The sequence below is a fragment of the Capricornis sumatraensis genome, chromosome 1 (genome assembly GCF_032405125.1).
Source record: "Capricornis sumatraensis isolate serow.1 chromosome 1, serow.2, whole genome shotgun sequence".
In the NCBI taxonomy this organism is placed as follows: Eukaryota; Metazoa; Chordata; class Mammalia; order Artiodactyla; family Bovidae; genus Capricornis; species Capricornis sumatraensis.
Genome location: NC_091069.1, coordinates 8,698,507 through 8,711,755, shown reverse-complemented (window position 1 = coordinate 8,711,755; position 13,249 = coordinate 8,698,507). Strand labels below are relative to the sequence as shown.

Genomic DNA, 13,249 nt, shown 5'->3' with positions numbered 1-13,249 from the left:
CATATGTCTTCTTCAACTGCATCTCCACCCTGGCCCCTCTCTGCCCGGCTCTTTCTACTGTCCTACCCCCTGAATAAATGTTTGTTAGATGTGTGGTGGTATGTGATTAACACTGTGCCAGGTACTGTGTTATGGGCTTTACAAATATGGAAATCACTGGCTCCAAATAGAACCAGGTGTTGGGAACATTATATTACTCACACTTTACAGAAGAGGAAACTGAGGCTCAGAGAGGTGAGCCAAGGGGACATGGCTGATGGGTGGCCGAGCTGGGATTCAAAAACAGTTAAACAAGCAAAATCATCCCAGTGTCCATGCTATTAACCATAAGCTTCTGTGTATGAGTGCATCCTGACCCACTGATGTTCCATATCAAGTGTTGACATTTTCTGATACCGGGCAGGCAGTGAGTTCAGGACAGTGTGTACTGGGTGTGTGCTAAGTTACTGAAGCACCAAGGAGTTGGGCAAACACCACGGGATCAGGACTTGAAAGAGCAGAGGTTCCAGACTGGTTTGGACTACAGTCTAGCTGTATAACCAGATAGCTGAACTTGATGAGCATCAATTTTGTTACTATAAAGAGGGCTGTGGTGAGAATCAAATGGGATCATAATAACTGGGAGAGTGGCAAATTACCTGAGAATTGCTTTCGAATTTTTATTTATTGATAATTCAGAAACGCCTTTGGTTACGATGTAGTTGAGTTCCCCAGGACCAAGGAGAGCACTGGCTAAACCCGTGTAGCGTTTGGTGGTTTCCTGAGGCCACTCTGATAGTGTTTCAGGGGTTAGAAGTGATTCAACAGCCAAGGCTGTTAGAGTCCTCAAAAAGCCTCCTTGAAGAGGACCTGAGGAAACGTCTCCAGATCAACCCCCTTGTCTAACGTGGAGGAGAGATGGGGGCCCTGAATGGGGAATGGGTATGTCAGGGGCTCACAGTGGGTCAGGGGCAAATGTGGGCTCAAAGCCAGGTCACCTGGCTTGCTGTTGTGCTTTTCCACATCCTGCTGCTGCTTGTTTAGTCAACAAAGAACAAATGGTATTGAGCACCTGCTGTGCCAGGCTCGGGGCACAGATGGATGGTCACGATGGACATGGCCCTGCCCTCAAGGAGCACATAATCCAGCAGATGAGCTCCGTGCTCTTGTTACTGTACTCTGTCCAGGGTGTTGGGGGGCGGTGACAGATGCCCCAGGGCCTCACCCCTCTCCTCCACCCTAGTGTGGTGAAGATCGCTCTAGGAAAAAGGAAGAATGCCACTCTTCTTCCGGAAGCGGAAACCCAGCGAGGAGGCTCGGAAACGCCTGGAGTACCAAATGTGTCTGGTGAGGGAAATGGGTTTCCTCCGAGTCTATGCCCATCTCCACCTCCGCCCCAGGCAGCAGGGCTCCACGCTGCACTTCCCCTCTGCAGACTGACCATGCTTGGTGTGACTTGTTCACACTCTTCCCTGCCGGACCTCAAGCCCAGTTAAAGCCAGTATCGTTGGTGCACCTTCAGAATGGACTAGTTGAACCAGGAGGGTGTCTGCGATTCTTTGAAGCCGTTAATCCTATGTTTCTTTGCCTGATTTGTCCACCCTGGAAGAATGTTTTGCTCGAACCCTTTTCTTTTTCTTTCTTCTTCTTTTTAAAATGATTTATTTGCCTGCACTGGGTCTCAGTTGTGGCACGCTGCCTCTTTTAGTTGTGGCATGTGGGATTTGGTTCCCTGACCAGGGATTGAACCCCGGCCCCCTGAATTGGGACTGCGGAGTCTTAACCACTGGACTACCAGTAAAGTCCTGGAAACTGCCCCCGCCCCGGCTTTTTTAAAAATTCTTTTTATCCCTAGGCAAAAGAAGCTGGAGCAGATGACGTTCTTGACATCTCTAAATGTGAACTCTCCGAGGTAAAGTGGGGTGGTTGGTGTTCTGCTTGTGAAGTTTCATCTGCTCTCTTTCTTGGCTCTGCTGTCCCTGGGAAATGATAGATGTGGACTGAGACTTTTAAGAGGCCAGAAGCTCTAGTCAAGAGATGTTTCCTTAGCTTTTGTTCTTGTGAGAGAAAACTGAGATGATCTTTTGGCCTCAGCATGGTCTTCAAGAGTCACAGAATCCAGAAAATGCGCCCACAGATTCCTGAGGCCTTGGGAGAGCCTGGGATTCTCTGTAGGACATCAGAGATCTGTCTTTTGCCCCTCGGAGTTCATGATGGGGATGGGGTGGGTAGTTGGGGAAGTCACTGACAGCTGATTGGAAGGGCTGACCACCCAGTGCGGCTTCCTCCCAGCCTTCCCAAGGCTTAGACTTACTCACTTCCTGCCCCTTCTTCCTGCCACTCAACAGGTTAAACACTGGCAGGAGGGGAGGCACTGATTCTTCTTTATCTTATCTTAGATTCCATTTGGGGCTTTTGCAACATGTAAAGTTCTGCAGAAGAAGGTGAGACGGATCTACATTTTCAGAAAAGTATTCATGGCATGTTTGCTTGTTTGAAATCAGGTGGGGATCCTGGCGTAGACATCCCTCTTCTCTCTGAATGGCACACTTTCCACCTGCAGCAGGCGTCCTCACAGGGGAGCAGGCCCTGGCATCAGGCAGCTCTGGCTGGGCCCCGCCTGAATTGGGCAACTTCCTTACACTCTTACATCTCAGTTTCTCCATCTGTGAAACGAAGACATCCATCGTTCTCCACTCGCAGAGCTACTATGAGAATTAAATGAGTGACAGGAAGGTAGAGATAAAGATGTAAATGGCCTGAGTAGAGTGTCTGCCACATAGTGGACACTGAATAACCACATTGTTATTAATAGTAAAAATCACACTCCTTTCATTCTGGTTAATTAGGGAAGGTTAAGAGTGGAATGAATGATTTTTCAGAAAGGCATTGCAGCCTTGTATGCAGGTAGGTAACAGTATTCTAAATGAAGTGTCTAAGAGCAGGTAGGTAAAATGTGTTCTATGCCAACAGAGGAGTGAGCTTGACATTGAAAGTATCCATGTAAGGGCCAACGCCTAACAAAAATAGTAGCATGTGACTCTGATTGAGCATCTGATCATGTCCCAGCCCTGGACTGAGTGCTTTCTGTCTCTTAGCGTTAGCAGCCCTCAGGGGCAGGAATTTATCATTCTGTTTTCCACCAGGGGCTTCCCTGGTAGCTCAGTGCTAGAGAATCCACCTGCTAATGCAGGGTTCGATCCATGGCTCAAGAAGGTCCCCTGGAGAAGGAAATGGCAATCCACCCCAATATTTTTTCCCGGAGAATCCTGTGGACAGAAGAGCCTAGTGGGCTACAATCCATGGGGTCACAAAGAGTCAGACACGACTGAGAGACTAGACAACAACGACATTTTCCACAGATGCTGTTGAAGCTGAGGGACATTAAGGTCGGGACAGCTGCACGGGGATTGCTTCTCAGGATGGAAGGAAGAATTAGACCTCTGAGGTCCCTTTCAGTCTTGAGATTCCAGAGTTTACGGTTATCTGGTTTTCCCGTGTTTGGAGACGTCACTTGTGATGTCTACAGGAGAGAGCGCTGGGCCGGGTTGACCACTGGTGCCCAGTGCCGCGCCAGCTGCCCCACCTCCAACCTCCCTCCCTGCAGCTCTCCTTCAGCCTAATATGCCAAAACTCTTTCCCACACAGGTGTTGATCGTCCACACGAATCTGCTCACCTCCCTGCTCCCTAAATCCTGCAGCCTCCTGAGTCTCGCCACCATCAAGGTACTGGGGCCCTGCTCCCAGGGGGCAGCCAGCATGCCCCTCCCGTCACATCTCGGCTGTCAGAGTTTATGCCAGACGTCCCTCACGTCATCGGGACTCTGGGCGTGATCAGCATGGTTTATCAGGTGCCTCCTCTGGGCCTGTGTGCGGTGAGGTTGCAGAGAACCAGCCGCAAGCCCCGCCCTCAGGGAGCTTACCCGCTAGGTGCAAAGGCAAACCGTAAACTCATGGAAAGGCAAGGTGGCAGAGAACAGGGAGACCAATGGGCCCAGACAGGAAGCAAGAGGAAGCAAGTCAGTGCGTGGAAGCGCAATGAGCTGAGTGACTCCCTCCTGACAGCTCCCCCAGGACAGAGGCTGGGACGTGGTCACAGTGGACGGGAGGCAGGACCCCCGGGCTGTTCCCCATAAACTTGAGCTGTGACCGAGGGTATGCACGCGGCAGTGTAGAGCCTGGCAGCGGAGGCATCAAAGTGATTTTTATGGCTAATGCTGGTATGTGGGGACTAGGGGTAGTTCTTACTTCTCTTTATTGTTCTGGTCTAACACGCTTTATTTTTATAAGCGGGAGAAAGATAACATTAAAAAGCTTTCCTATTCGTGTATGTTTATATTTCATATATATGTATTTTATATGCATACATATATATATCTCCTACCCCATTTTGCTCATTTTCGTTGTTAAAAATATTAGCAAATACAGTTAAGCATAAGGAAAAACATAATTTCACACTCTAGAGAACTGCTATCAATATTTTATTGCATATTTGGTAGTCTTTTACTATGCAAATATATATCTAGACCATGAGGAGTTTTCAACATGAATATGTACACATACTGGATAGATAAGAATGAAATGGTATAATACTTACAAAAACAAAAGATGGAGTGGTCCTTTAGTTGGGGAGGAACGGGTTGGTACTCTTGAACACCAGAGGCCCGGGGGCACCCCCACCACACCGTCTCCCTGGAGCCTGAAATCGCGGGGCCTTTCTCAGTCGGGGACTTCGGGTGTTCCACTTGTCTCCCTTCCGCAGGTTCTGGATCTTCATGATAACCAGCTGACAGCCCTTCCTGACGACATAGGGCAGCTGACGGCCCTGCAGGTACGGCTGCAGGAGACACAACCCACCTTTGACCCCCTAAGTAAGAAACTGCAGCCGCACAGACCCAGAATGTTCTGGTCATGCTCCAGCCAGGGCTTGGGTGCCGCTGGCTCCTCTGCCTTTACTATTGAGGTGCCCAGGGGTGGCGCCAGCCTTGCAGTCTGGGCTGTGGGCATCTCTCCACTGAATTTTTGGCATGCGCGTTGGGATTGCATCATTAGCTCCCACAACTTTACAGAAAAAGAGTGCCCAGCGAGTTCACCATTTCCAAGTGGTGAATTCAGCTCTCCAGCTCAGTGTCTCGCTTCTGCTTCTTGTCAGTGGCAGCCCCTGCATTTACTGAGCGCCCACTGCATGCCAGCACCAAGCTAAGCATTTCACTTGCGTCGTCAACCAATTGCTCACAGCCCCTCTGAACACATGTCAGCATCATCCCCAGTTCACAGAGGAGGACGGCCCGTCCTTTTTTACACACGTGTTTTTGTATAACTGGTGCAGTCACTGTTCTGTAACTTTGGGATACCTGATAAGAATAACTTACAGCCATCCTTTGGTTCATCAAATACTCATCTGCCACATTGTTTTTAACGTGCGTGCCTTCCCATCGTATCTGTTTATTCTTAATGGTTACTTTATGTGTCATCCTGTCGGCCTCGCTCACCTCATGGTGCCACCAGTCAGCCCAGGTTTCAATCCCGGCTCCGCCAGCTGCTGGCTCCACAGCCTCAGGCAGGTCCCATTGCCTGGATGCAGCTCAGCTTCCTTCTGGTCACTCTGGGATAACAAAGCTTCATCACGTGCCCCCTCACCTGGATCCCCTTATTATCAGGTGTTTGTGGTCAGTATAAATGGTACAGCCTCAGCAAGAACCAGGTTCAAAGTCTAGCATTGCCTTTGGACACAGGACTTCACCACTCCGAGCCTCAGTTTTCCCATCTCTCGGATGGGATCGTGACAGTTGGTGTCTTCCTCACAGGGCTGTCGGGAGATAAAGATGTGGGTGTGGTGCCCGGATGATGCCTGGCCGGAAGCAGGGTAGGCGTTATTGTTTGCGTGTGTGCCTTGCCATTCTCCCTCTCTCTTAGGTCTTGAACGTGGAAAGGAATCAACTGACCTGTCTCCCACGTTCCACTGGGAACCTGATCCAGCTCCAGACCCTCAATGTGAGAGGTAGGAGGCCAGGAAGCCCTGTCCACATGACCCTCGCTCTACTCTGAGCTGACCCAGCTAGTGTCCCAGGGTGCCTGTCCTGGGACCCATTGAGCAGGAGAGCAGCCAGCCCCCAGGCGTCACTCAAACTGTCAGACCTCCTCTGCGGTCAGTGTGTCTCCATGGTAACCAGACAGAGCGTCTGGAGGGTTCCTGCAGCTCCTCCCGGCCGGGACCTTACAGGGAGGAGAGGTCTTACAGGGAGGTTCGTGCTTAGAACCATGGGCGATGGACGGTGAGAGTGTGGACTGACTGGGTGAGAGCCATTCTGAGTATCCCTTCCCACCCAGTGAGGAGCGCTTCCACACTCGGGGGTGCCACAAGTGTGTGTGAGAGAGGAAAGAGGTCGTATCCCCAATTTACAGATGAGGAAAACGAGGCTCAGGGAGCCGTGACTTGCTCAAGACCAGCCAGTGCAGTAGTGACCGAGCCGGAATTCTAACACGTGCCTCCCTGCGCCCCTAGCTCGCTCCTTTCTGCTTTTCCTTCAGTTCTTTCTGCACAGGGTGCCGTAGTTTACCCATTTGTAACATATAAATAATGATGAACATAATAGCACCCAGTTTACTAATCACTTACTGTGATGGGTACATCATGTGATAGGCCCTATGCTGAGCACCTTTTCACATGCATCATCTCTTTGAATCCCTCAGTATTCCTATAAGGTCAAATAGTGTGGGCACCCCCATTTTACTGATGTGGAAACTGGTCCAGGGAGGTCAAGTCAGTTTTCCAGAGTCTCTCAGCTCATAAGTGGTGGACCAGGGACTTGAACCTGTGTCACTGAAACTCCACCGCTTTTCCTCATGGAGCCGGGGTATACCCCAGGCTCCGAGGGAGGCACCCACCTCCACCCAGTCCTGGCAGGTGTCAGGCCGGAAGCTCGTGAAGGGGCTGTGGGGTGCTGAGCTGTGCCACTGGGACCCCTCCAGACAACAGGCTGAAGGAGCTGCCAGACACGCTGGGGGAGCTTCGGAGCCTGCGCACTCTGGACATCAGTGAGAACGAGATTCAGAGGCTGCCTCGGATGCTGGCGCACGTCCGAACCCTGGAGGTAGGTGGGCCGTGCTCTCGCCTGGGGGCCTGCCTGGCCTGCCCGCCGCTCCCCTCCCACATTCCTGGAGGCCTGCCCTGGTCACAGGATACGGGGGTCATGGAGATCTCAAGGTCCTCAGGGGCTCACAGAGAACAGTGTTGAATGACTGTAATTAGGTGACTTGCTGTCATAACAGGGGCAGCAAAGCTTATTCCTAGTAGAGTGAAAAGCTCATGCTGAATCCTGATGGGTTCATTAAGAAAGACACGGTGTCTGAGCCAGACCTTGAAAGAGGAGAAAGCCCTGGAGAAGTCGACAGGGGTCATGGGAGCATTCCAGGTGGAGGCACAGTCGGGGAAAGGCAGGAGGCGGGAAAGCCCAGGACGTGTTAAGGGAGGAGCAGGGGAGCCGATGTGGTTGGAAGCCGCAGTGGCTGGAGGGCACTGGCAGGGAGGGAGCCGCCGCAGCTCAGAGCTGCAGAAACCATGATCGTCAGAGCTGGGGGTGGAGGGCAGGGCGGTCCAGGGACACTGTGCTGTCCTAACAAAGCGCCCCAGGCTGGGGCCTTAAGACTTCTGCAGGTTGGAAGTCCAAGATCGAGGTCTTGGTGGGGTTGGTTCTTCTAAGGCCTCCCTCTCCTTGGCTTCTGGATGGCTGTCTTCTCTCTGTGTCCTCCCATCCTCCTCCTTGGAATGCGTCTGAGTCCTGATTGCCTCATCTTTTAAGGACACCAGTTCATGCTGGACTAGGGCCCAGACTGGTGACTTTGTTTTGAACTTGATTACCTCTTTAAAGATCTTATGTCTTGATTGTGTTGAGCAGTGAAGTGAACGACAGATAAAGAGGGGTCTCCTTGTGTCTGCAGACCCTGAGCCTCGATGCGTTGTCCATGGTCTACCCCCCGCAGGAGGTGTGCGGCGCTGGCACTGAGGCCATTCAGCAGTTCCTCTGCAAAGGTAAAGCCAGGCAGCCCGCCTCCTTCGCTGAGCGAGCACAGACCATGGCCCCTGGGGCTGCTCTGTGCCAGCAAGGCAGCTGAGGGTCCCTGCCTGCCCAGAGCTCTGCAGATCTGGCAGGAGAAGCAGGGAAAGATGACTGTCACGTGAGGAAGTATGATGGCTCAGATGGTAAAGAATCCGCCTGCAGTGCGGTTTGGATCCCTGGGTTGGGAAGATCCCCTGGAGGAGGGCATGGCAACCCACTCCAGTATTCTTGCCTGGAGAACCCCATGGGCAAAGGAGCCTGGCGGGCTACAGTCCATGGGGTCACAAAGAGTCAGACACGACTGAGCGATTAAGCACAGCACAGCACAGCACAGCAGTTATAAACGTGTATGTAAAATTTTTGGTTTTGCTGTCTTAAAAACATTTTAAAACACCCACAGAAGATGTTGCACCAGGTGATTCTATGCCCTACCTTTTTCACTTAAGAATAGGTCCCGGGCCTTTCCTGTCCTGTGACGTGTGGCTCTGTTGTAAACTGCTGCAGAGTATTCCTAGTGGAACCACTGGAAGTTATTTCCCATTTGCTCCTGGAACGAACGCTTTAGCCCACACTTGTCTGGCATGTTGGGAGCATCCCCTGTAGGGAAGCAGCGTTGGTAGGTGGACAGGGACAGCACTCCGTATTGCCTCTGAAGAGGCTCCATCAGTTTACATTCCATGAGGAGTATCTGAGAGGATTCTTCTTCCCCACAGCCTTGCTAACAATTGGTGAGATGTTTAAAAGTCTTCTAATTTGATGGATTATTAAAAAGCAAAGACGTTACTTTGCTGACAAAGGTCCGTTTGGTCATAGCTGTGGTTTTTCCAGTGGTCATGTATGGATGTGAGAGTTGGACTATAAAGAAAGCTTGAACACCGAAGAACTGATGCTTTTGAACTGTGGTGTTGGAGAAGACTCTTGAGAGTCCAACCAGTCCATCCTAAAGGAAACATCAGTCCTGAATGTTCATTGGAAGGACTGATGCTGAAGCTGAAGCTCCAATACTTTGGCCACCTGATGTGAAGAACTGACTCATTGGAAAAGACCCTGATGCTGGGAAAGACTGAAGGCGGGAGGAGAAGGGGACGACAGAGGATGAGATGGTTGGATGGCATCACTGACTCAATGGATGTGAGTTTGAACAAGCTCCAGGAGTTGCTGATGGACAGGGAAGCCTGACGTGCTGCAGTCCATGGGGTCGCAAAAAGTCGGACACAACTAAGCGATTGAACTGAACTGACCTGAACCTGATGGGTAAACAAGAGGAAGAGGGTGACAGAGGATGAGACAGTTGGATGGCATCACTGACTCAGTGGACATGAGTTTGAGCAAGCTCCAGGCAACGGTGAAGGAGAGGGAAGCCTGGTGTGCTGTAGTCCATGGGGTCACAAAGAGCTGGACATGACTTAGTGACTGAACAACAACATTATTATTTTAATGTCATTTCCTTGAATATTAGAATACTTTTTCACATGTTTACTGTCCACTTTTAGTATTTCTTGTGAATTGCCTATTTATATCCTTTGGTAGGGGAAAAAGGATGACATTGACTACATTAAAATCTAACCTTTACCTCAAAAGGATGCTATCATCAAAGTTAAAAAAGACAGGCTCCCTGGGTGGTGCTAATGGTAAAGAATCTGCCTGCCGATGCAGGAGATGCAAGAGACCCTGGTTTGATCCTTGACTTGAGAAGATGCCCCAGAGGCGTAAATGGCAACCGCCTCCAGTATTCTTGCCTGGGAAAATCCCATGGACAGAGGAGTCTGGCGGGCTACAGTCCATGGGGTTGCAAAGAGTCAGACATGACTGAGCACACACACAACAAAATGAAAAAGTTAAAAAGATAAGTTACCCCCTGGAAGAAGACAGCTGCAACATATGTTATAGACCCAAGGTTATTAACCATCATATGTAAAGAGCACTTATAAATCAACAAGAATAAGGCCAAATGGGGAAAGTGTATGAATCCTTTCAAATATACAGGAGGCAGCTACCCAGGAAATTGTGGATAAAGCTGGGTCTTGAACCCAGGCTTCTCTATGAAGCTCAGGCATTTTTCATCTCATTCTCACGTGGATGGTAAAGAGGCAAGGGGTGGGAAGATTTATTCACTCAGCTGATGCTTATTGAGTGCTTGCCACATTTAAGGCCCAGGCGTTAGGCCTCTGAGCAGTGGCAGGAGGGCCAGCATCGGAGGGGAGCAGTGGACTGCTCTGGGTTGCAAGGCGGGAAGGTCTCCTTCCCTCCTGGTCAGCCTGTGTCCATCTCTCGCAGAGTCGGGGCTGGAGTACTACCCCCCTTCTCAATACCTGCTGCCGGTCCTGGAGCAGGATGGGGCTGAGAACTCCCTGGACAGCCCCGACGGGCCCACGGACAGACTCTGCAGGGAGGAGGAGGAGTGGCAGGTAAGGCGCACCGCCTGCTGGCGTGTGGGGTGGGCAGCAGGGAGGGTGAGGGTCGGGGTGTGTGTGCGAGGGCTGTGCACACACAGGGGCATTCAGAGCTTTGGCCCCCAGATTCCTCCATCAAACTAGAATTTACCTCCCTTCAAACAGACATGCGGGGGGTTCCCTGGTGGTCTTGTTGTTTAGTCGCTAAGTCATGTCCAACTCTTTGCAACTCCATGGACTGTGTAGCCCACCAGGCTCCTCTGCCCATGGGATTTTTCAGGCAAGAATACTGGAGTGGGTTGCCATTTCCTTCTCCAAGGGATCTTCTCGACCCAGGGATCAAACCCTTGTCTCCTGCTTTGGCAGGCGGATTCTTTCTTTTCTCTGGTGGCCTCATGGGTAGGATTTCGGGCTTTCAGTACCAACACCCAGGTTCCATCCCTGGTTGGGGAGCTGAGATCCCAGGAGCTGAGATCGCAGAAGCTGAGTGACTCAGCCAAGCAGATACGTGTAGAAGTTTTCACAAGGCCTCCTAGGCGCACTAGCTCATTTGCCACTAGCTAGCTTTGCCACATTTAAGGCCCAGGCGTTAGGCCTCTGAGCAGTGGCAGGAGGGCCAGCATCGGAGGGGGGCAGTGGACTGCTCTGGGTCCTCGCCGCACTAGCTCACCAGCACCAGCTTCATCCTACTCCTCTCTGTCCCTGAATGTCTAGGGTGTTTGAATAGGGGGTTCCTGCTGCTGGATTCTCCTCTCCCATTTGCTCCAGTCTCATCCTTCAGTTCCCAGCTGAAACATCACATTTTCTGAGAAGCTTTCCACAACGCAGCAGCCTAGGTCAGATCTATGGAAGTTCTCAGAGCGCCCTGTGCATTTCCTGGGAGAACCTGTGTTGCTGAACTTGGGTTCAGCTGCTCATGGCTCAAGAATCCAACACTGAAAGACAAGTGTTGGCTGAAAGGAAGGATGGCTTTACTGGGGAAGCTACTTATCCTGGGGGAGAAGCTGGATGCACGTCCCCAGGAACCAACTTCCGACTATGGGTCAGGGGGCAGAGGGTTCTTAAAGCGGGGGTTTCAGGGGTGTGGAGGCAGAGGAGGGGGCCGCGTGGGGAGCATCATCTTGAAGTCGATCGTCCGGCTGCCTGATCAGCAGCATCCTGATCGTTTTGGGTACAGTTCATCTGTAACTCCAGAGTCGGTTTGTTCCGTTTCTTTGAGGCCGGTTCTGGGAATTGCGTGAGATGGAGCAGTTTATGTCATGGCTGCAGACTGGGCATCGTGTAGCTCATTTCTTCCACCTGGTGGGGGTTTCAGTATCTGCAAAACAGCTGAGTAATACAACTCAGAACATTATCTGTAGCCTTTGAGGAGGAGCTAAGGGTTCTTGCCTTTGTTTAATGGCTAAACAGTTATTTTTGTCTTGCTTGACTATTTTGCTTCTGTGTTTTCTCATTTCTCTTAAGTTACTTCTTTGGCTAAAATCTCTACAGACAAGAGGCAGGTGGAGGACACTGAAGGAGGAGGGGATCTGTCCTGGGAAGGCCCCACAGAGCCCTGCTCTGTTACAACCACAGCTCTAATTACCTGAAGAATTACTCAAGAAAGAGTTTGCTTCCTGTCTGTCTCCCTGCTTGATGGAGCTTGAGGATAGTGGACCCCTGGGTCCCTGGGGGAGACCTAGAGTAGGTCAGGGCTGCAGGAGGAAGCTCAGCAAGGGTTGCCCACAGTAACCAGGGTGCCTCTGACGGTGAGGCCAGACAGAAACCACCTCTGTGCCCCACCCACCTACCCATATGCTCCTCCATACTGCTGCTGCTGCTGCTAAGTCGCTTCAGTCGTGTCCAACTCTGTGCGACCCCATAGACGGCAGCCCACCAGGGTCCCCCATCCCTGGGATTCTCCAGGCAAGAACACTGGAGTGGGTTGCCATTTCCTTCTCCAGTGCATGAAAGTAAAAAGTGAAAGTGAAGTTGCTCAGTCGTGTCCGACTCTTAGCGATCCCATGGACTGCAGCCCGCCAGGCTCCTCCATCCATGGGATTTTCCAGGCAAGAGTATGGAGTGGGGTGCCATTGCCTTCTCTGATGCTCCTCCATGGGAGCCCACAAATTGAGGTTGGGAGGGGGCACCAACTGTAGCCAGCTAGGCTTCACATCTGATTGTGGTGATGGTTACATGACTATATGCAGTTGTCAAAACTCAGACCTATACACTTCTTTAAAAAGATACATTTTACAGTGCATAAATTATACCTCCACTAAAAACTATGTTTATATATGGAAACACATACAAACGTATATATTTTTTCTAAAGGCACAAACTGTAGGTAGGTAGATGTATGGACTTAGGTCTGATGATATTTACATGGGAGCAGGGCTAGGAAAGAAACCCAAGTAAGATGGTAGGTATTGTAAGAGTGCATCCGAGGGCAGACACACTGAAACCATGATCACAGAAAACTAGTCAATCTGATCACACTAGGACCACAGCCTTGTCTAACTCAGTGAAACTAAGCCATGCCCTGTGGGGCCACCCAAGACGGGCGGGTCATGGTGGAGAGGTCTGACAGAATGTGGTCCGCTGGAGAAGGGAATGGCAAACCACTTAAGTATTCTTGCCTTGAGAACCCTATGAACAGTATGAAAAGGCAAAATGATAGGATAGGTGCCCAATATGCTACTGAAGACTCATTGGAAAAGACTCTGATGCTGGGAAGGATTGGGGGCAGGAGGAAAAGGGGACGACAGAGGATGAGATGGCTGGATGGCATCACCGACTCGATGGATGTGAGTTTGAGTGAACTCCGGGAGATGGTGA

At 51.0% G+C, this 13,249-nt stretch overlaps 1 protein-coding gene across 3 annotated transcripts in view; it reads left to right on the top strand.

Annotated features, from left to right (window-relative positions):
- The first annotated feature begins 1,254 nt into the window (after positions 1–1,254).
- Positions 1,255–13,249, top strand: part of LRSAM1 (leucine rich repeat and sterile alpha motif containing 1) — a 32,026-nt gene continuing 20,031 nt past the window's right edge. For all 3 annotated transcript variants that reach the window (XM_068965468.1, XM_068965473.1, XM_068965461.1), the window contains exons 1-9: positions 1,255–1,326; positions 1,835–1,891; positions 2,379–2,423; positions 3,628–3,705; positions 4,742–4,810; positions 5,896–5,980; positions 6,952–7,073; positions 7,921–8,011; positions 10,317–10,447. In XM_068965468.1, coding sequence (XP_068821569.1) covers positions 1,255–1,326; positions 1,835–1,891; positions 2,379–2,423; positions 3,628–3,705; positions 4,742–4,810; positions 5,896–5,980; positions 6,952–7,073; positions 7,921–8,011; positions 10,317–10,447 — 750 coding nt within the window. The remainder of the gene's footprint in view (positions 1,327–1,834; positions 1,892–2,378; positions 2,424–3,627; positions 3,706–4,741; positions 4,811–5,895; positions 5,981–6,951; positions 7,074–7,920; positions 8,012–10,316; positions 10,448–13,249) is intronic.